This window comes from Balearica regulorum, chromosome 9 (assembly GCF_011004875.1).
Source record: "Balearica regulorum gibbericeps isolate bBalReg1 chromosome 9, bBalReg1.pri, whole genome shotgun sequence".
In the NCBI taxonomy this organism is placed as follows: Eukaryota; Metazoa; Chordata; class Aves; order Gruiformes; family Gruidae; genus Balearica; species Balearica regulorum.
The window spans coordinates 677,052-699,278 of NC_046192.1; the positions used below are offsets into that span (position 1 = coordinate 677,052).

General features: G+C 61.4%; 1 protein-coding gene across 2 annotated transcripts; it reads right to left on the bottom strand.

Moving 5' to 3' along the window:
* Positions 1–236: 236 nt before the first annotated feature.
* On the bottom strand, positions 237–15,142 carry TSPEAR (thrombospondin type laminin G domain and EAR repeats). Of its 2 annotated transcripts, none has more exons than XM_075760653.1 (12): positions 14,005–15,142; positions 11,291–11,511; positions 10,966–11,204; positions 10,749–10,839; positions 10,067–10,223; positions 9,510–9,641; positions 7,817–8,049; positions 4,940–5,126; positions 2,783–3,012; positions 2,301–2,488; positions 1,848–1,949; positions 237–1,541 (listed from the first exon to the last, which is right to left on the bottom strand). In XM_075760653.1, the coding sequence occupies exons 1-12, from the start codon at positions 14,096–14,098 to the stop codon at positions 1,388–1,390; spliced, it is 2,028 nt and encodes a 675-aa protein (XP_075616768.1). In that variant the 5' UTR covers positions 14,099–15,142; the 3' UTR covers positions 237–1,387. The 2 variants fall into 2 exon arrangements, with proteins under 2 accessions (XP_075616768.1, XP_075616769.1); XM_075760654.1 differs by having other exon boundaries at positions 237–1,585.
* Positions 15,143–22,227: the final 7,085 nt, after the last annotated feature.

Genomic DNA, 22,227 nt, shown 5'->3' on the forward strand with positions numbered 1-22,227 from the left:
GAGACGCTGCTTGTAGCTCAGCGCGATGGAAGCAAATCAAGTTCTGCCTTGTTTCACAAGCAAGAAATGGTCCTACCTGGCAGAGCCAGGGGCTGGGGGAGAAGGGAGGTCTGCAGGGGCTGCCTGCGGTGGCTCTCCCAGGCTTGGACCCTGGGGCAGCTCAGGCTGTGCCCCCCCCCCCAGCCCCTTCTTGGGGCTCCTGCGGGCTCCCCAGCGTCAGGGTGGGTGGCCAAGCCCCAGCTGCAGCAGGAAACCTGGGGCCGGGCAGGGCTGAGCGATGCTCTGGGCCAGTCGAGAGAGGCAGAGGGGCCCCGGTGGGGGGAGGCAGAAGGGCACCCTCACCCCTGCACCCTGCGGTGCTCAGGGCCACGTCGTCCTCACGGGACACCTATGGCCACCGACACAGCCTCATCTCTCTTGGGGGTGGCTTCTTGAGTGGAGTATCCACGGGCAGAGCAGCTCGGGTACCTGCAGCTTGCGCGTGGGACAAAGGCTGGGTGCACGCAGTTTATTAGAGCTCTGGTTAAGCAAAAGAGTCCCCCCAGACAAAGGCGAGGAAAAGAAAAGAGGCCACAGTTTCACCTGGAGCAGTTTGGGGTCTTTCCCATGCCCACAGTAGCTGGATTGGTCCCAATGTCCCCACTGCGCAGCAGGTTTGCTCCGGAGTCGTGAACCGCACGCAAAGGGGTGGAAGGAACGGCATCGGTCCTTGTACACATCTATGGATTTGTACAACGTACACGTCACTCGGCGAGGACGACTAAAACTGGCCACAGCGGAGCGGGAGGGTGGGCAGGCACCCACGACAGCGGGATGGGGTGGTGAAGTCACCAAAGATGGACGGGAAGCATGGTGTGCAATGTTGAACCAGACAGGTCCTCGGCAGCATCGCAGCCCCAGGCCCTGGGCAGCCAGAGCCAAGCCCAAAGCCACCTTTTTCCCCAATTTCTCACATGCCATTTTCTCCCCGATGCCATGCACCCACCCTGGCAGCACAAGCTCTGCTCAGTCTCTTTCTTCCTGGCTTTGCCTGAGCTCTGGATGCAACCAACGGCAGCTCTGGGTCCCTCCTGGCTGGACACTTCCCCGGTGAGCTGAGGGAAGCGCCTGGACACCCAGCACCCTGGATAGGACGTGGCTCTGGAGCACGGCAGGAGGGCTTGCCCAGGAGAAACAGCACATAAGCAGCGTCGCAGCCCCTTTGCCAGCCCACTGACCAGGCTGCAGGGAGCCCTGGAGCTGCCCTCCTCCTCCTCCTCCTCCCCATCCTGAGGAATACACAACCAGGTGGCCACGGGGCTGACGCTGCAGCCGTTCCTGGTCCATCTCCACCTCGATGCCCAGCTCGGCCCGATCCTGGCGATAAGCTGAGCGTGTCTCGGCCACCTCAGGTGGTTTTCATCTTGAGCACTTTGGAAAGTGGCTCCTTGGCACTGGAGTAGAGGAGGTAGGAGCCCTCGGCGGTGTGAAATGCCTCCCAGTCTCTACAGCCGACAGTGGGGAGGTGGTGAGCCGCTACGAAGCCTTCATAGCCTTGCCACCTGCACGGGGAGGGCAGTTAGCTCTTGGGGCACAAGCTGGGCACCTGAAAGGGGGCAGGAAAACTGAGACGTGGGGCTGGCATCTCCCACCTCCCCGCTGTGGTTCAGGGTGGGATGTCCCTCACTGGGGCTTCTCATTCCTGCCCAGAAACCTGCCCAGAAACAGGGAGCGGTCCTGTCTGTCCTCCTGGGGCAGAGGCACCAGCATCCGCAGAGGTTTGCCCCCACGCTGGGCTCCTGGCAGGGTCATTCCTGCTGGGAACCACCACCCAGCCACCCAGCCCTGCCCTCCTCCCGCAGCAGTACCTGTAGATAATACTGTTAACGGAGAAGGTGAAGCCATCGAAGGAGTTTGCTACCACCAGAAAAGAGTCGTCTCCCACTGAGAAGAACTCCCAGTCCAGGGCGCTGGGGGATGAAGCAAGCAGAGGGGCAGGTGAGGTGGCCCCTCCGTGACCAGGCGAGGAAGGGGCTGTGTGTCTGTGGGGATGAGCCCACCCCACCCCAATCTCTGCCACCACACAGAAAACCCTGCTCTTCCCTGGCTGTTCCTGAAAGGAAATCCACCCTTGTTCCCAAATCCAGGGCCTTTTTCCTAGGTCCCACTGAGATTTGGTGCCAAGGAGCTGTCACCCATTGCCCTCCTCACCAGCCTTGGTCCCTGGCAGCGCGCAAGCCTGCACGAACCCTCCAGGAGACCTCCAGGTTGCTCAGGGAAGGACGTGGACTGAGGAGCACCTTGACATTTTGCACAGGTACCTGTAGGTGAGGAGGTCCTGGAATTTGACAAACATCTGGGCAGTGATGTTCAGCTCATAGATGGAGGAGTTGATGGCGTAAAAGTTAGAGGGTGCCGGCGTGCCGCTGTCATAGCTGTGGCTGTTTGCAACAGCCAGGAAGACTCTATCCCCGATGCGAAAGACCTCCCAGTCAGCAGCACCAAAAGTCTGTGGGGAAGGAAGCCAGATGAGATGCTGGATGTGGACAAGCCTTTGAAAGCCAAGGATGCTGCGAGGTGTGGGGGGACCTGCTGGAGGTGCAGCAGGGAAGTTACCCACTCCTAAAACCCTCCAAGGAACAAAATAAACCTTGCTCCGTCAATCCCTATGGGAGAATCAGTGGGAAACTATCACTACCTTTCCAGAAGACTGAAGAGCTTCTGTCTCTGTAACTATTCCCTGGCTTGTCTGAACCCAGAGAGGCAACTGAGGAGTAGAGTTTGATCAGCAGCCGAGCCTTACCAGGATAGACTGGAAGAGCTGGAAAGAGCCACTGAGCCAGATGTAGATGTGCGAGTAGATCTTAGTGGATGTGCCATTGAACGTGTTGGCCACAGCCAGGAAGGAATACGGCCCGATGGTGAAAAATTCCCAGTCGTAGGCTCCAGAGGTAGGGATGGTCTGGTTGGTTTCAAACAACCCTGTCTTGGGGTTCCACCTGTATATCACACTGTCTATGTTGTGGTTATTCCCTGGGGGAGACAGACAGACAGACAGACGTGCACCGTGAGGAAAAGGAATACCTGGCTCGTGTAAGAAACAAGACCCAGAAACAGGTTCAGCTGTGCAAATATTTGCCAGCAGGTTGCAAGGCTGTTTGCTAGTGACTGATTGCTCCCCAAGAAGTAGCTGAAGAGACTGTAGAGCCTCCATCCCTACCCAGAGCCTCCATCCCCACCGAGCTCGCTGGCAGCTTGCGCCTGAGCGCGCGGTGGCAGCTCTGCGGTGGCCCCTGGCAGAGGAGGGCCGGGAGGGTGCTGTCTCCCCACACGAGCAGCACACCAGAGGCACGGTGCCAGCATCCCGGGTCACGCCAAGTCCCTAAGCTACCGACGTCAAGGGCTGCCGTCACTCTTCGCACACAAGCTCACACATCTGGTAAGGGGCCACAGCTGGAATGGCACCGCACTGATGTTTTCCCTTCGCTGCGTCCCCGTGCTCTGCTCCTGAGTGTTGGGGCTGGCCAGGGACCTCCATGTGCCGGTCCCTGCTGATGGTTCAAACTCCAGAAAGAGGGAGGGGATGCCACAGCCCGCAGCCTGCCCCATGCTGAGCACTCGGGCTGAGCCCACCAGCGCCAAAGCACGTCCTCCATCCAGCTCCTGGGCTCTGTTCAAGCATCTCGACCTCATGTCTGTGTGGGACCCAGCTGGCTTTAAAGCTAAAAACCTTTCTGCACTTTCAGCCTGGCACGACCCCTCCAGCCCCAGACATTGTTCTAATAAAGGGCTGGCTTTGCCGGACAGGAGGGGAGCACCACCAGCCCCTTTCCCTCACTGAGCACTGCTGTACCTGGCTTGGCCCCACCAGAGGTGCTGGTGGCTGGGCAGCAGCAGGACCACATGTTAACGGGTCGATGGTCAATCCTCATTGCAATGGAAGAGACTTTGGCAAGGAGGGCTGCAGGGAGACGAGGGTGTGTGGGAAATGGCCACGTGGATAAGTGACAGCTCCTCAGGGACTGACCATCCACCACCCCTTAAGGAGAACATCCCTAGTCTGGCTTGGCCATGATGGTCTTAACCCCTGCGTGATGTGTATGGCCACCAAAGGGACCTTTCTGCCACCACTGCCATGGGAGTAGGTCTCATCCAAACTGGCCACGGTGGGATCCAACAGGTGACATGGGGAGTTTCCAGCCCAGCTCACCCGCAGCTGGTGCCCGAGCAACCTGCCACCAGCTTTGAGCAGGGTGCTGGAGGAGCTGGTGCCCCAGGAGCCAGCCCTGATGGCAGGGCAGGAGCCCAGTGTCTGGACCCAGCTGGGAGCATCCTGGAGAGCCAGGGCTTGTGCTATCAACGCCTTCATCCTCTGTGCTGAGGGGTGCACGCCCCAACCCAGAACAGCTCATGGCCTGGGAGGGGAACGGTGATGGATCACATCTGCCCGGGGAGGCACGGATGCCAGCAGGCTCTCACTCAGTTTCCTGTGCAACCAGGAGGCCACAGCTTTGGCTTCTCAAAGGCTCAGTCCCTGCAAACCCAAGCAGCTGCCCTCACCACCCCACCGTGTTACGTAACATTGGGGAAACAAATGAAAAGAAGCAGAGAGATTCAGCAAAGACACCATCCCCGCTCCTGTCCTTGTCCCCCGCAGTCAGAAACCCAGAGGGAGACCGTGATAGCCACTTCCCCGAGTGCTCTTCTCCCCTAAAATGAGAGGATCTGCAAGGTTTCGGGCTTCCTGAGGGACACCACGCTCCGAGCTGTGTGCACGGACTCTCCAGCTTAGCCCTGCGCTCCAGCAGAGGATGCACAGGGAGCTGCAGCGTTGCCACAGCAACGGGAGGATGCTCTCAAGCAGGGTGCCTGCGGCGGGGTGCCGTGGTCCCCAGTGTGTCCCCCCCGGGCCACCTGCCCCAGCTGAGCCAGGTCGGTAGGGAGTATAAGGGCTGGGTACCTTCTCTGTGGTTGACCACTGCGAGGAAAGCCTCTCCCTCAATGACAAACGCCTCCCAGTCCCTAGCGCTGTGCGTGGTGATCCTCTGGTACGTGACGAATTTCTCTTTCCTGCGGCTCCACTTGTATATTACAGAGAACTCCTGACCCCTGTCGTTCTGCTCAAAATTAGCCACTGCTAGGAAGATCTGAAAAATAACAAGCCAGGACATCTTGGTTTTCTCCTCTCAAAGGGGTGCGGACAAGCACGGGCAGGGTGACGGTGGGATGGGTGGGGGCAGGCGCCCATGGGATGGGGGGACAGGGACCAGGGGGCTGGTGTGGGTCAGGATGGCCCTGGCTGGCAGGGGTCCCCGAGCAGCCCCCGAGCAGCACAGAGCACCCAGAGCGGGGACAGGGACCCAGTGGCCCATGGGGGTGTCTGTGTACGGCAGCAGCAGCGCCCACTGCCCAGAGAGCCAGGGAAGGGATGAAACTCGCAGCCACAGCCTCGGAGCCGAGCAGAGGGAGAGCCATGCTGCGGCCGCGCGTGCCCTGCCAGCCCCGGCGACAGGGGCAAACAGGCTGGGGAGGGAGGGGGGGTCCGAGCTGCGAAAGGTTGTTCAGAAGAAAAACTGCAGATATGATAACAATAATAACAATGATAACAATTCCCTGAGACAAAACATTTTCCAGACCGAGAACACCCCCTGGCCAGTGTCAGGGACAAGCGTGCGGCAGCAGAGATGCCTTGTGCAAGGCGAGGAGCGCATCCGAGCCGGCGGGTATGCACGGTGCTCCACCGCTCCAGCGTGTCTCCCGTGGAGTGGCAGAGGTCGCGGCCCAGCCGAGGGACGCAGCCCACAGGCAGGGAACAGTCAGTGGGGGAGGTCTCCTGCCTCCTGCCCAGCGCAGGACCCCACCAGCACCAGCCTGCGGCTTTGTCCAGCCGAGGCTCAGCCACCCCCAAGGACAGACACCTTCCACCCCAGCCTGTGCTGGGACCACACGTCCCTCCAGGGAAGGTCCATGCCCAACAGCTCTCCCTGCGAGCCCCCATCCAGCGAGTCCCTGCAGGGCATCTCCAGAAACATGGCTTCAGAGGGAAGAGAAAGTCCTGGATCCAACCCCACAACTCAGGAGCCTGCAGTCCCTTGTTCTCCATTGACCGGAGGCTCCAGGAGACCCCGACACTCCCCTCCGGGGCTCTTCACCCCATCTCAGCAGAGCAGTGCAGTAACGAGGTGCTGACACCTACAGAGGTGCATCCCACCTGCAATATGTGCAAGGAACCTGGGCTAACCGGAGAGATCTGTACCACTGCTGGTGCAGCACCTATCTGGTCGTCATCTCCATGCAGAAACACACCAAGCGCGGGCAGCCTCTGTCCCCAGCGCTTCCAGAGCACCAAGCTAGCCTCAACTAGAAAACCTGCCCCAAGTCGTGCACGAGGGGGGCCATCCTGCCTAGTAAGTCCAAGTAAATTTTTCTCAGTGAAAACCAGAAGGCAAACGCAGAGCACGTGAGCCTTGGTGAGCACCAACACGGGTGCTTTGCTGTGCAGGAACCATGGGGAGTTGGTGGTCTTCTCTGCCCCTGCAGCCATCGCTGCAAGGGGACGTCGTGGGTCCAGACTAACCCTGGGGAGCCTCAAGGCAGTTCCCATCAGCAGATAAACCCAGCCGAGGATGCTCCTGTCTCCTGCCCATGAGGGTGCAGCTGGAGCTTTGCAGAGCAGGTGCAGCGCTGGGGATGGCAGCATGTTCCCAGCCCAAAGACAGCTTTGCAACACAGCTGCACTTTCAGGGCTTGACCAGGTTTTCTGCAGGACCCCACTGTCAGGCAGGTAACGGGGGACGTGGCCCACCTGTGTCCAAACAGCAGGGCTGTCAGTGCCACCAAGCCTGGAGGCAGGACTTCTGCCCATCCCTCGGTACCCTGGAGCACGTGGCTCGTAATGGGGGGTCTGTAGCCACCCCACACGGTGCCCAGCAGGACCGTGGTGACAAAGCCAGAATCATGATCATGCCGAGGGGGAGCGACCTGAACTCCCCTGGAGCTCTGCACAGAGCTGGCTCTCAGCAGGTGTTTGTTTGGCTGGACCAGGGCTCCTTGCAAAGGGACAAGGACCCCCCCAGGGAGAGGAACCAGACAGGTACCCCGCAGTGATCCCACGGCAGGCTGCCCATGGGATGACACCCGGCTCCAAAGTCCTGGAATGATTTAAAAGCAAGAGGGCTTAAAAACACAGAAGGTTGGACTCTGTGGGTCTTGGGGAGGGAGCTACGGGCTCCGATGGCTTTGTAAGACCACAGGCAGATCTCTGAGACCAGGGTGGACCTTAAACCTGTGCGCCAGGGCTCAGCCTGCGCTATGAGCACACCAAGAGCAAGCTGGACCACAGCTCTGCATGACGTGTGCCCACACGCGAAGGACATTTTGACACTAGCATCTACATCTGAGGCAGAAACAGGCAGAGCCTGCCAGAAATGAACCCGGACACATGGGGGGATCCAGCTCCAACAGCCAGCTTTGGAGCCTGACCTCGCAGACACCCTGGAGATCCCCGGGGAAGAGACCTGAGCGCTCCCGACACACAATTACCGACACTGTGAGCACCAGTTGCTGAAAATGGCCGGTGTGGATGTACTTGTGTCTCGGCAAAATTAGTAAAGACAGAGAGGGCAGCCCACAGATCAGCCGGCAGTCCCTAGGACAGACCCTCACTGGCTGAATACATGTCTCAGTGTGACCCCATCAAAGACAGGAGAGAGAAAGATTCACCCCCTAACCCATGCCCAAGACTCAGGGCTTCAGAGAAGGAACCAGCATTGGGCAAAATTGCAGTTTAATATACTGAAACGTGAAGGCGCTGAAAGAACCTTCCAGGCAGACCTACCTTCTTTCCTATCGTGAAATACTTCCAGGACTGAGCTTGGTAGGTGGGGATGTTCTGGTAGGGCACAAACTTCCCATCAGTCCACTTATAGATGGCCGATCCCGGGGGGGTGTATCGGTTGGCGGTGGCTGCAAACAGTCCCACCTTTGGGATGGTGAAGACCTCAACTCCCATTGTCTCAGAGTTGGTCACCAGGTTCTGGTACTCCTCCACGTAGTCCAGCTTTTGTTTGACTAGGAGACCACAAAAAAAGAGGGGTGAGGTTAAAACCAGATGACTCTGCCTGGGGAGGTGCCCCACGTTGCGTAGCAGAGCTGGCTCGGTGGCGCTTGCTGGTCTGTGGAGCTTTATGGGGAGGAAAATGAAGGTTGTGGTGAAGGGCCAAAACCCGAGAGGGTGGTAAAAGGCTTGAATTGGTCTCATTGGGCAGCACACCCAGCCCCATCCACCCCTGCCTGTTCTCCAGCGAAAGGCAGGGCTGCAAAATGCTCTGCTGGGCAACCTCCTCTGGGAAGGGGGAAGAACGCCACGCCACGGATTTTGTTTCTCGCAAAGTGGGTTGATATACTTATCCTAAAAAGAATGAGGAGAAGCGACCTACAGCGAAAGGGCCCAGGCTGCTGAGACCGGCTGGGTTAACCCGCACCCACCTGCAGCAGCCCTGCACCAGATGTTTTCTCTGGCTGGAGTCAGCAGGAGCTCTGGAAGAAGTTAGAGAAGACTTAGAGAGAATGGATGCCAGAAATCAGAGCAGAAAGGCTAAGACTGGTCCCAATGGCAGATGGGTGGGCACTGGGAGGGACAAATGGCAAGAGAAGGGCTACAAGAAGGGCCAGTGTTGGTGACACCAAGAGGCACGGGTCAGCAAGACCCCAGCACGAGGTCTCCTTGGGAAAACAAGGACACGGTGCCAATCCTGATGACTTCCAGAGGTAGGGGAGGATGGGTAGTCCAGCCAATGTCACCTCCTGTGGGGAGCAAACGGCTCATCCAAACACACCATGTGGGCACCAGAATAAGAAAAACCCTGGGATAGTGGGGAAGGACGGCTCGGTTGCAGGCATGCCTCATCCTCCATGCCTCACCAGGGATCCTGGGCAGACTGCCTGGAGCCAGTGGGAGAGCACCAGCGGGCAAAATCCATTTTGTCATCGAATAATGTCCATCCCTCCAGGCTTTGCCGCCTTGTTGTTCCAATGTTGCCCTGCTATTTTCTGCACAAAGGCCACCGGAGCTGGGATGACATGGGGACCTGCCTGTGCCACCCTCCCATCGCTCCCTCGGGTCTCTCTGGCAGCTGATGGGTCTTTCTGCTCCTTCTGTGGCAGGGGGGTGAGCTCCGTGGGGTGAGCTCTCCCACGTGGGCAAACCAAGGGCTCATTCCTGACCAGAGAAGCCCCAGAAGGGACGGACAACTCGGATAACCTGGACGGACAAGGCGGGCATTGTGTGAGTGATCAGGGAGCTGGCTCACAGAGGCGCTTGGATCCAGAGCTGCACTGGAAGTGTTGACGGGGGCACGGAGAGCAAAGCGAAGCCCGGGCGGGCAGGGAGAGGCAGGGACACCCAGCCCCATCATTCTGCTGTTGCCTGACTTGGTTCCTGCCCCAAACTGCTGCCAAGGGCAAATCTCTGCTCCTCCTCTGCTGCAAGAGCCTCCCTCCACCCCCGAGAGCGCACTGCACACCAGTACCTTCCAGCATGGAAATCCAGGCGCTGCCGTTGCAGAGGTAGAGTCCTCGCCGGGAGGCATCAAACCAGAACTGTGCCTTCTCCCGCTTGGTGCAGGGTGGACGGGACCCCAGGGTCACCTTCGTGTCGGTCTCTGGGCACGGAGAGGAGCAAGGCGGGTGCCTCTTAGGGCACACAACGGAGGAGCGGCGAGGCTCATCCCCGTGCCCGCGGGGGGTTGGACATCCTGCTCCCATCCTGATGATGGGCACCGGGGAACGGGAGAAATGGCATCCCAGCCCTGAGCCGGGAAGTCACCGGCTGAGAAAATGCTGGGGGCTGGCACCCATGGGGCTATGGACATGAGCCCAGCACTGCCAAGGGACCGGGAAGGGGCTCCCCGGCTCTCCAGGGCAGTTTTGGACAGGGATCCCACCCCACACGCACACTGAGGAACACAGGGTGCTGGGGACACCCTCTTCCCCTCCACTCCTGCTCCGTGCCCGGCCCCACGCAAAAGCCTTCCTCAGCAGGAGCAGGGGGCGGCCAGCTGAGCCCGCACCGCCGGCAGTCACTGACCGTAGGGGGATTTCAGCACCTCGTTGCTCACTGGCTTCGTGGGGAGATCCTGGAGGATGGGGGGGACAGAGAGCGTCGCTACTTTAAAGTTCATGGCGGTGCATATCCGGGGGGTGGCATCGGCTCCCGGCAGCAGGACAAGCTGTCTCAGCAAGCCCTGGGAAAGCGGGAGCAGCAGGATGGAGAGCATGTCCAGCAAGAGCAAGAAATGGAAACTGCAGGTGATTTATGCCCTGGATTTTCCTCCCGACTCCTGCTCATTGCCCTCCCTCCTGGGCCGTGGAAGCCACATTTATCAGATCCTCGTTACGTGCCTAGCCTGCCAAAAACTCCATGCCGAGCATTTTGACAGCTGGTGCAATGGGAGCATTGGCAAGGGGCTCATTAGCTGCAGGCGGCTTTCACCACCTCCGCTTTTCACTACCGGCCAGGATCCGGCACTGCCCTAACTTTTACATCAACGAGAACGTGCCGACAACTGTCCTTCCGCACCGCGCTGCCGGCAGCGTCCTCGTAAAAACACATCTGTCCCACGAAGCGCCAGGCACTAGCACTGCCCCTTGCATGCCCGCAGCCGGACAGGGACTGAGCCCGGCGGCAGGACCCAGGGCCACCTCCTGCCCGCTTGCCCCACGGCCAGCCACCAGCGCCCCCGGGCAGCCCCGCACCGTGGGACACCTACCGTGAACACGCCTTTCCTTCTCCTCCTGTTGCCCAGGTAGAAGCTGGCGCTCTTCACTGACAGAGAGGCTGGAAACGGCGTCTCCACCACCCTGCGGATGGGCAGAGAAGAGGCAGGGGACAATTTCATGGCATCTGCTGGTGGCTGGAGGCGATGCTGGGGGAGGAACATCGCCCTGCCAGCCCTCCTGAGCCCCCCGCTGCCGCCCCCAACCTACACGTCCTTGGGGACGCTGCAGTCCACCGTCAGGGAGAAGGACTGGCCGGAGACAGCCAGGACGAGCGTGTGCCACTGGTTGTCGGAGAGGGAGACGTTGGGGAAGGTGACGCGGGTCTGCCAGCCGTCGGCGCGCTCTTGGCTCCAGAAGAGGAAGTGGAGCTTGTTGGGGGCGTAGCGCAGCCCCACCAGCACGCTGGGGCTATCCTCCGCCATCAGCGTGAAGACGTACTCATTTCTCTGCAGGAGGGCAGGCACTCAAATCCGGGTCCTGCAAGCCGCAGAGCCGGGCTGTGCCAGTTCCATGCCCAGCCAGTGGCGCTTACCTTGGTGGGGACGCTGGGGACCCTCAGTGTGACAATGATGGAGAACTCCTCGGGGAAGCGGTCGCAGTGGATGAAGAGCCGGGAGGCAGGGAAGCCCAGGGCGCGGGGCCGCGAGGCGGCGAGCTGGAAACCGCGCACCCCCTGCACTTGAAACACCCTCATGCCGCGGGCCAGCCCGCCGGTGGGGACCGCCTCCGAGAGGATGTCCAGCGGGCGCAGGTCTGTGCCAAGAGACAGCAGCGCACGTCATGACAGCAGCAGCCATCCCACCCTGTCCCACTGTGAGGTGGGGCTCCTGCCTCGCAGCGGGGTGCTCCGCTCAAGGTGCCCAGCCCATCTCCAGCGCTGGCTGGAGCACTCCACGGAGCGTGGGGGTCCGGCATGCCCCCTGTAGCCTGCCATCCTCTGCCCAGGGTCCATGCCGAGCCAACGCAGGGAAGGTCTGCCCTCCAGGTGCTGAGGTTGACCTCTCCGTCCCAGAGCAGGGGTGCCAAGCACCATGTGTGCGGGCTCACCCATGTGAACCATCCCACAGATGCAGCTCCGAGTGCCGACCCTGGGGGCCAGGACCCACCGGCCAGGCAGCCCCAGGCCGCCCCCAGCTTCCTTGGGATCCGCCAGCACCAGTAACTACGGCCAGAGCCAGGAGCACCCGCAGGCATCTGGTGCCCGCAGGCTCGCTCGCTCGCAGGGCGGCCACCTCCCTGTCCCCAGGGCGGTGGGGCAGGGCGCTCCCCCCACCAGTCCTGGCCCCAGTTCTCCCAACCCAGCCCTAATTGCACACACGCATGTACTCCCTGGGCAGGCACCAAAACCGCTCGTTAAATAATTATCCTCTCCCCAGCGGCGCTGCAAAGCCGTCCCCGTCAGGGTCGCCGTCGGTCCCACGTCTCGGCAAGCCCCATGCCGGCAGCCGCGGGAAGGGCCGTACCCACGGCAGGCGCTTCTCCCACCCTCCCACCATCGCACCCTCGCAGCTTTTATCTTGGGATGCTTCCCTGGCAGGACTGCGGTGTCTGCAGCAAAGGGCAGAGGGGCTCGGCAGTGATGCCCAGAGGATGAAGCAGCACTTGGTTAGATTAACTCCCCCCACTGCCGAGCCTGTCCCACCCGCAGTGAGACCCGGCTTTTAGCTCCTATTTGTACTAATAAATCTTGGCTGCCGGGGCGCAGCGGGAGAGCCAGGCGGGGGGGGGGGGGAGGCTGTGAGCAAGGCTGGAGCAGCGCGTGTCTGAATCCAACCCAGCTGGAGAGGGGAAGCGTTTCCCCCCAGCACCGTCCAGCCTGGAGCAGGGAGAGCGGCGAGGTCCTTCCCACCCTGCCGCATCCGCATCCCCCTGCCCATCCTTCCGCTGGTTTGAGCTGCTCCTAAAGCAAAGCCTTGGTGGGGGAGGTTTAACTGGAACGACTTATTTCAGAAATGCACAGCTCGGGGAATGACCAGTTCCTGTTTCTCTCAGCAAAAAGCACAAGCTGAATTCAGGTTTGGATTTGGGTTTAGGAGCCCCCAGGTACCCTGGGGGTGGCTGGGATGAGCCTGGGGGGGGGACACAGCTCAGCTGGGGCCAGGAAGGGACAAAGTCCTAAAACCAAACCCAAATCCCTAAACCCAAAGATGCGCATCCCCATCTGCCTCCCGCAGCAGCCACTAATGATCAGAGCGGAGCCGGCAGTTAATGGCTGGGAGAGCAGCCGGGGTGTTTCAGCCCGGGTTGGGCAGCGCACGTGCCCGGCAGCTGCCTGTTCCGTGGGGTGGCTGCCCGCACCTGGATGGCGTCAGGGCAGGGACGGTTACACATGCCGATGCCTCGACACCCCTGGGACCCCTCCGGAGCATCTGCGGGAGGAGGTGGTGGGCAGAAACTCTCCCATCTCTCCCAGCTTTCCTTCTCACCGCTGGCTGGGCTGTAACAAAATGTAAATGTAGGCCCTGCCAAACCGGGACAAAGCCCCAGGCATGCGGAGCCTGGGCCCAAGCAGCACCAAAAACCAGGCTGAAGCTTCACGGCGCGCGGCGGGGACCCTGCAGCACGGGGATGGGAAGGCAGAGCCGGGGCACAGGCACCTTCTTTGGCTCGGGCTGCTCGTGGGAGCTGCCAGCTCCTCGGCTGGGGGCGGCAGGACGGAAACTTTCCGGAAGGTTTTGCCGCCGGGAGGGTGTAGGTTGTGTCTGGCAGAGCGCAGGGAGCCCCGGAGAGTGCGGGTCGGGGAGGGACTTTCCATGGGGGACTTCATGGCACTCCTCTGCTTCTCCTTCCAGCCCTTCCCCTCCCCACGTGTCGGTCCCCGGGGCCAGCGGACCTCGTGACAACACTTGTGCCGCAGGGACGGGCACACCGCTCTCCCCACGGCACTGGGAAGGGCTGGTTGCTCCCCGCGCCGGGGGGCTGCGGGCGCAGGGACGACCCCGTTACCTGGCGTGCATGGGTACAGCACCGAGGCATCGTGCCGTGCTGTCATCGTGGTCCACTGGCACCCGGGCACCAAAACCCCAGGGCTGGACTGCCAGGGAGAGGCTGCCCCACAGGGGGCACCCTGCAGCGGCCTCGTGCCCTGCACGATGGGGCACGCTTCCTGGGGTCTGCCCTGGCAGCGTGGGGAACATCCCGTCCACGGGAGCACACGGGTCCCGGCATGTTTTCCGGCACGCCCAACGCCTGGTTGACGCCTCCCCCCCCCCCCAGCACAGCCCACCTGCCGGCCCTCGCTCCTACCTGTGCAGTGCTGCCAGGTCCTGCCCCCCCAGACGAAGTCCCCACCGGTGGCCCAGTGGAGGAGGACGACCCAGAGCAGCAGCGGAGCCGACATCGGGGGACTGGCCTCAGGGGGTCCATCCACTGGGACCCCCCTGCCCTCCACTCCTCCGCGCCCGGCCAGGCGCCGCTCGGCTCAGCCCCCCCGGGGGCTCTCGCATAGTCTGCCGGGGGGGGTCACCTCCTCGGGGACGTGCCACGCCGGGACGCTTCTCTGTTGCTTCTGGGGTGCTAAACCCCAGCCCTGCCGGCCCCGTGCGTGGGCATCGCCCCCGGGGCCACGGTTGGGGTGGCGGGTGGGGGGGCTGGCGGGGGCTCCCCTGGGGCGGCTTCGGAGGCAGTGCCGGCTGCAGCCTGCGCGCAGACATTTAAATGAGAAGTCGGTGGTGGGAGAGGAGGAGTCCCGGCTCCTTGAAGAGCTTTTATCTTTTGCCCAACCCTCTGGAAGGCGGCTTTGGGGAGGGACTTTTTAATAATTTTTTTCTTTCTTTTTTTTTTTTCTTTGCTTCCTTTCATTTTTGGTGATTCATTTTTCCAGGGTCACGTGGGAGTAGGTGGGAGATTCGCCCCTGCCCGAAGAGACCAAGCTGGGAACCTTCCTGCCCCTAAAGCCTCGGGCTTTCGGCAGCGCAATCCCAGCCTGTACTGGGGGATGATCTCTGTCCCCTCCGGTCCGCTCCACCCTGCCCCAAAAAATAGCCAGACGCCACAAGGTGCATATTTCTTCCCCAAAACAGCCTCGGGCAGGTGATGCGCAGCTGGTGCCCCAGCTCGCCCAGCCCAGAGGCCGGCCCTGCCGCGAGGGCTGCAGCAGCGTGCCGAGCATCACTTCGGAAACCCTCGAGGTTACGCCGTTCGGATGGGAGAGACGGCAGTGGAAAAACTCCCTGCATACAGCAAGCTCCGCTGGGTTTCTCCGGCCGCAAAAACGAGTTACTTCCATTCCCCGAACAATTGAAACGAGCTCCCACCCCCCTGTCCCCAAAGCCTTCCCGCAAGGCGAGCGCCAGAATAGAAAGCGGATGGCCGGAACAAACCGCCAAAAAAATTTGTGTCGCAAACCAGCGGTTTCATCAGGAAGGAACAGCCGAAGCCGGACCCGTGGATGTTCCTCGCTGCCGGTCTGCTCGCACCCCTCGCCGGCCCAAAACCTGCCGCCCCAGGAGCGGGGGGGTGCAGCCCCTTGGGGTGCGGAGCACCCTGCACCTCGGCCCCCAGTCCTGGGAGGAGCTGCCACCAGAGCCCGGAGAGGCCCGAACGCCATCGCCGGGCGGCTGCGTGCATGTCTGGGAATGCTCTGAGCCCAGAAGGGCTGCGCGGAGCTCCCCCTCCCCACAAAGCCTCTCATCGGGCATGCCCCAAATTAGGCCTCTACAGGGATCACACTTAAGCGGGGTTTAAGTGGAGCTCCTGAGAGACCTGCAGAGGCGAGGCACCGCTGGCTCCCCATCCCTCCTCATCCCTGCGCTGGGGACGGTGCCCACCGGCCAAACCCGGAGGTCCCAAATGGCAACCGCCGGTGGCGACCGTGAGGGACGCTGGCACCGGGGCAGGGAGCAGCCATCTCGCTGGGACCCCACGCTGCGTCCGCTGGCAGGAGCGGGGCCTGGCATCCCGGGCCCATCCGGCAGAGATCGGCGCGTCGGAAGGAAAGCTGGCGCGGAGCTGCTGGCAGGGCCCTGCCTCCCGGCAGGTTGGCGCGGGGCGAAGCGGCACAAATGAGAGCCAGAGCCGCCACATGTCCCAGGGCCGCACACATGTGTCAAGTTAAGCGTGGCTTTGGGAGCTGGCAGCACCGCACAAGCAGTCGGATTTTGGGAAGTCTGCAAGGGCCCGGGCAGCCCATGCGGCTCCTCGTGGGGAGGGAGGAAACGTCCCGCCGGGGATGCCGGGGCCACTGGTTTTTCCAAAGGGGACGCAGCCACCTTTGAGTAGCCAAAAAAAGTTGGTTGGTGGGGATACCTCCAGACCCAAGGACGCAGCCACGGGTGTCCCCAGGGATCTGGGGAACCAAAGCCCCCATCGATGAGAACAGAGGACATGCCAGGCAGTTCCCAGCCCAATGCTGAGGGCTCAGGGTGCTCTCCAGCCACGTGCTGTTGATGAACGGTCTCCTGGTGAGGACAGGGACACTGATGGTCCTCAAGGATCTTCTCCATCCTTGGGCTGGGGACCCTGGCACAGCAGAAGGTGGTGGAGCGGCTTGAGCAGTGCCCGGAGCTTTTCTCCCTCCCCAGGAGGACCCGCCTGGGGAACCGAGCCACGATGTGAAATAAGGAGGGGGAACGTCGCTGCCCACTGTCGCCTGGGGTTCAGGACCTGCTCCGTGTCCCAACGACAGTAGGAAGCGGTCTGCAAAACTGTTCCTAAGCACACACACGCACATTCCTATGCGCACAAGCAAGCGCAAGAGGATGAAATAAAAGAGACAAACAGCGAGACGTTTGCCTAATTCACATGGGTCGTAAATAAAACCATGTGGCGGCTCTGAACAAAATGATCCTTGGATTTCCACCAAAAAGGTTTGGCCATCCCTGGGTTAGCAAAGGTTGAGAAACCCATCTGTGGACAATACATTTCAAGCAGAGCTTCCATGCAGAGGACAGCACAAGGAGGGCACCTAATCAACACCAGGGACAGGCTGGCCCCTGCACACAGGGAATGTTCCTGCTTTTCCAAGGCTCTAACTCATTCGTTATGATTTGCAGACACAAAATCATGTTTCAGGGCTTGTTATGCCTTCTTCATTTCAGCCTTCATTCCTGACATCTGCAAGAGCTTTCTCCCTATTTGTCGCGCGTACAGGCGCCGGCCGCGGCCAAAGCTTTGAGGGACCCTATGCATAACGTGCAGACAAACGCAGTGCTGGCCATCGCACGCGTGTCCCCAGCCTGGGTCCATCCTCCTGCCCACGCCGGCAGGGCCGGGGGAGCCGGCGGAGCCCGCGCAGGAGAGAGCACACGCTCATCCAGAGGACGGAGCTGGGGGCCATCGATGAGCACACGGAGCCGGTCTCGCCTGTGCAAGCAGCGGGGTCAGGGTCAGGGTCAGGGTCAGCCCCCCTGGGGTCAGTTATGAAGAGGACGGGGGGGGAAATTGTTCTCAGAGCAACACCCCGGATCGCAGTTCCCCAGCTCCCGGTTCAGGTCGGACACAGGACCACCTCCCTTCCCGGGATGGTGGGATGGGGTCTCCATCTCCGGCAGTTTCCGAGGCTCCTGCCTGGTCACCTCTGCCCTTTCTTCTAGGCTGAAAATCTTCCTTGTCTTTGCTAGAGCTACTTCAGCTTCCTAAGCCCAGCCCACCGACACGAACTGGAGTCCCGGCAAGAAATCTCTGCACCAGGAAACCTGTCAGCATCATACAAGAAGTGTAAATGGCTTTAACCCCATCGCCTTTCAAAAACTTTATTCCCAGAAGTTTTGGAGGGATTCTGCCAGGAAAAGTTTTGTCGAAGGACTGGGAGGATTGCAAAAGGCACCGTTTTTAGGAAAGCCACTAAAAAAAGCACAAAGCCACCCCAACGCTGCAAATCCTGCTGCCAGCTTCCCAGGCGCGGAGCTGCCTTCGGGAGCAATCCCTGCCGGGCGGCGGCGAACCACCAGCATCACTCGCGTCCCGGAGCCCTCCGCGTCCACACACCCGCGCGCCTCCCCCACGCTGCCAGCCCCGTCCTGGCAGGGCTGCCCCGGCTCCGGCCACGGGCAGCAGGCAGGGCTGGCGACCTGCAGCCCGGGTCCTTTCCCCAGGCAGCCGGGAGCAAGCCGAGCATCCCACCCTGCATTTGGAGGACACATGGCAGCTGAGCTGCCAGGCTTTGAAAGGGCTCCAAAAAGCAGATACTTAATTTTCACCAGAATGAGCGAAAAAATGGGCCTTAAGACCGCGCTTCTGCACCAGAGCTGCTCGGGATGGGGCTAGGCAGCGCCCAGCAGCCGTATCTGCCCCGCACGTGACAAAGAGCCCTTCGCCGCTGCCTCTCCCTCGGTGACGACGCCTTTTTTCTTTTTGCCACCTCTCCCCAGTGCGCCCGAACCTCTTGCAAGGGGCCGAGCCACCTCCCCATGGCCGCGGGCCCCCAAACCTTTCTCCGCAGTCACCGCTTGCCGGCAAAGCGGGTCTGTATGGACAGAGAGCATCAAACCCAAGCAACCACGAGGATGCAAACTATGGGAATGGTGCTCCAGGTATTTCCTGTAGGTCTTACATCTACACGGAGGCAAAAGAGCAGGAGGGGGGCTAAGGTGGCACTCGGCAGCGGCGCAGGACACCCAGGAGCTCCGCCTGGACGCCCTGCTCCATCTGCAAGGTGAAAGCCCTGCTTGCCTTTGAGCTCAGCTAAGATCTCTCCGCAAAGGGAATAAACAGCTCCCAAGGTCAAGAGGCAGGAGGCAATGCTCCCGGTTCACGCTTACTGCTGGAAAGCCCCCGGGCGCCCGCGCCCACCCCAGCCTGCGCTTCTTCGGCGACGGCACTTGCCCAGAGACACCGGGGGTTTTGCAGAGCACGCGCTTGCGAGCGGAGAGGGGAGGAAGGGAAGGGTTGTGCAAACGTAAGCCTTCCTCCGTCGGGAGCAGCAGTTCCCCAGGCTGAGTATGCGAACCCGAGGGCTCTGCGTGGGGAACCGTAAGTGGGAAGGTTCAGCCGAGCGAACCCTGTGCCGAGTGCCGCATTTTTCTCAGCAGGCAGCCTCGGGGTAACGCCTGAGCCCCGGGGCTGGCTCCGCGATGGGGACAGCCGCTCCCCATGCAGAGAGGAATCTCCCCTGGCAGCCCCACGGGAAACCCTCCGCCTTTGCCTCCTGGCCCTTTGATCCGGACAGTGACCGCACGCTCCAGCTCGCAGCGGGCGGATGGTGGTAAAGAGCAGAAAAAGCCATGGCAGGGAAGCCTGGGGACTTGCCCCCACATGCCTGGGCCCGCCAAGGATAGAAAAGAGGATGCACGACACTGCTTGGACCAGAAACAAATCCACGTTTCCCCGTTAGGGCCCGGCCAGCACCCTCCCTCCCAGCTGAAGCCCACCTCGGAGCACCCAGGGCATTAGGAAAAGGTGTGGGCAGCGCAAGCCCCTCCGCCGGCCGGAGCTCCCCCAGTGCAGGCAGCAGAGCCCCTGCCTGCGCTCGGGGCTGGGGGCAGGTCCTCCCTCCTGCCAGGAGCCGCCCCGAGCACGGGCAGGCTGAGCGCCCTGCGGCGAAGAACAGCAGCTTTAGCACCACTTTGCTCTGCAGCCCCAAGAAAACCTCTCGCCCTATGACAAAGACAATCACGGGCCAATTTTATTGCTCGCCTGTATGACAACATAGAGCTTTTATTATTATATTAGCGATGATTCAGGCTCTGGAGGAGCTGGCGGGGCAGCGGGCAGCAGAGCGGGCAGCGTGCAAGGCAGGCTCCCCAGGTGCCAAGGCAGGAGCGTCGGCAGCCACGCTCGCTCTGCCCACCCGCCGGCAGCCGAACGCGGCTCCATCTCCTCCAACATCCGGGGAGGGGAGGGAACAAAGACAGAGAACAATTGCTATTGTTTTCTAAGACTTTCTTCTGGCCAGTTCCTCCAGCGCAGTGCTGCTGCCCAGCTGCTCCGGCTGCAGCACAGAGATGGAGCCAGCGTCTTCTGCGGGGTTACCCCACGCGCCGCAGCTCCCGTCCTGCTCCCCAGCGCCATCGGGCATCCTGGAGATGCTCAGGCACTGGGACATCCAGCTTCCCATAACCCTGTGGTGGGGAAGGGGCGAGCCCAGCCCGCGGCTCGAAGTGGCAGGGAAGCAGAAAACGGAGCTGGCTGTCCCAGGGAACCTGGCTCGTCCTCCCCTTCCCCGGTCCTGCGCAGTCGACACAGCAAGGCCTCACGCCGGGGAGCGGGACGTCACGCAATGGGATCCTGCACGGACAGGATGAGCAAACCCTTGATTGCCCCAAGCACAGCTCTAATTACAGCCCGGCCTCTCCCGGCCCAGCGCCGCAGCACCCAGCGATCGCTGCCTTTGAAGTCGGGGCTTTCAGAAACCACCGTGAGGCTGCTCCTAATTGCGCTTCGCAAGAGCAGGGAGGGATCAAGAGTCAAGAGGGGACAGGCGAGGGTAACAGCAGGGGCTGCTGCGGGACGGGGAGCCGGGGTCTCGCTGCCAGGGTGCTCAGCACGTGGCATCACCCTGGGCCGATCCATGGGCCCTGCAGGTGGAGCAGAAGGGTGACAACGGAAGGGTGACAAGAGGAGGACGTATCTAATGCGTGAGAAGGAATTCAACCGAAACACGAGTCTTGTTTGATGAGGATTGTAGTTAATTGTAAAATAAATCACTACCTGGGTGTTAGAAGGACGGACGCTAAGCATCAAATGCCAAAAGTGAGGCTGTGTGGGGACAGTTTGGGCAAGCGGCATCAGGAACACCACCGATGTTTTCATAAACCCAAGTTTCATATAGAGCCCTGAGACCTTATAGAGGCCCCCAAAGACGAGCGCTCCCACCAAGGCCGTGCCTAGGCTCTGAGGCAGAAGATCTTGAGTCAGAGCAAGATCTGGCCAAGGATAAAACTCAACCTCTAATCACCTCTCCAGCCAAAGCGGATTTGAAAACACCCACCCTTCAGCCTGCCCTTCCGGCATCCCTCCTTCATCGCCAAGAACTGGTGAGCAAAGCCCAGCTCCGGCTGAGCGAGGCCCCTCCTGAGCCACGGACACCAACTGGAAGGATCTCCATCCCTGGAGCAGGCGTTAGAGCAGCCCCCCCCCCAACTCACTGCCCCGTGCTCTGCCAGCACCAGGCTCCCGCAGGGGTGAACGGTGCGGAGAAGCCGTGCAAGACGTAAAGCCCTGGGGAATCATCTCTGCAGACCACTGTATCAGCTCGGAGACGTGGGCATCGCTCTTGTCCTTCACCCACACCTGCCCCACAGAGCGAGATGCCCCCAGCACTGAAGAGCTGCCGTTGGCCAAGCTCGGAGGGATCGAGGCGTTGACCGGAGGAGCAGAGGAAGATGGGGATCCTGGTGAAGCAGCACAGCGGGAGAGGAGCCCACGCAGACCCGTCCCAGGCAGACTCAGCAAGGAAACCCTGATTCACCTAGTGTTGGCGTGCCAGCCCAAATTTGGGTTCAATTTGCCAAATTGTTTTGGTATGGGAAAAACTGTTTTGGGGCAAAACTCCAACCTGGCCGTGGGAGGCACCTGGCCATGGGAGGCAAGCCTCCCCATGCCGGGCCCAGCATCCAAGCACGTGGGTGCCCCCTGCCCCCCCGGCATGTTGCATCCTGCATCTCTGTTGCTTTGAACCCGCCTCCCGCATCACCCCACAGCGTCACCCCCCCGGCTGCCCGAGGGGCGTTTGCCTTCGCCTCCAGCCCTGTGAGCCCTGTCCCAGGACACCCCCGCCTCCGGCCGCCCCCGCAGCCCCCCCAGCCAGGGTGGCCCGGCTCCTTTCAGAGCCGTGACAGCAGTGCGGAGCCACGGCCTCTGCCCCTGCCTGACTCCTGCCTGCAGCCCCCAGTTCAAGTGCCCCGGCAGAGCCCTGCCCTGGCGAGGGGGGGCCGGCTGGTGCCCTGCGCACGGAGGAAGGGGACTCGGCCCAGGATGTGGCTGATCTCCCCCCACGCCCTTCAGGAACGACATGACCAGACAGACCCGCTCGCACATTGCTCCCGGAGAGCTCACGCACGCGCTGCTAACACCAGCAGCTACCCTGTAATAACCCACTGTCCGTATCATTACCGTTAATTATATATTAACGTACCCCATAATCTTAACTGCTGCTCAGTCACATCTCGGGGGGTGCAAGCTGCTTCCAAAAGTCACCTGGCTGGTTCATCCTTTGGCTTTTACACCACCCGCCCCGGGAGAGGGGCCAACGGCCGAGGCAGGACCAGGATCCGGCAGGTAGCTGCGAGGATCGGGGCTGGGATGGGCAGGAGGGCTGGAGGCCTGGGGAAAGCACCCATCTCCCACCCGCCCTGTGCTCCCGGGGGCTGCGAGAGCACCCCGCACGTCATGCGGGGCCACCAAGCGTCAAGTGGCTCGAGCAATTCCCTCCCCAGCACCGAGTTTCATCCCTGCAGCACTGGGGAGCCTTGCGCAGCCGCAGCTGCCCGCATGACCCTGACAGTGCTTTTGGTGCACGTGACATCGAGCGGGACCTGGCTGACGCGAGGTGACACCGGGAGCCCTCGCTGGGGCTCGGCCACCGTGCCG

Excerpts from the sequence above, each read along its gene's own strand:
- TSPEAR (XM_075760653.1), bottom strand. The coding sequence starts at position 14,098 with ATGTCGGCTCCGCTGCTGCTCTGGGTCGTCCTCCTCCACTGGGCCACC. Across the intron at positions 11,512-14,004 it reads GACCTGGCAGCACTGCACAG|ACCTGCGCCCGCTGGACATC; the intron begins GTAGGAGCGAGG and ends CTCTTGGCACAG. Across the intron at positions 3,013-4,939 it reads AGTGGTCAACCACAGAGAAG|GGAATAACCACAACATAGAC; the intron begins GTACCCAGCCCT and ends TGTCTCCCCCAG.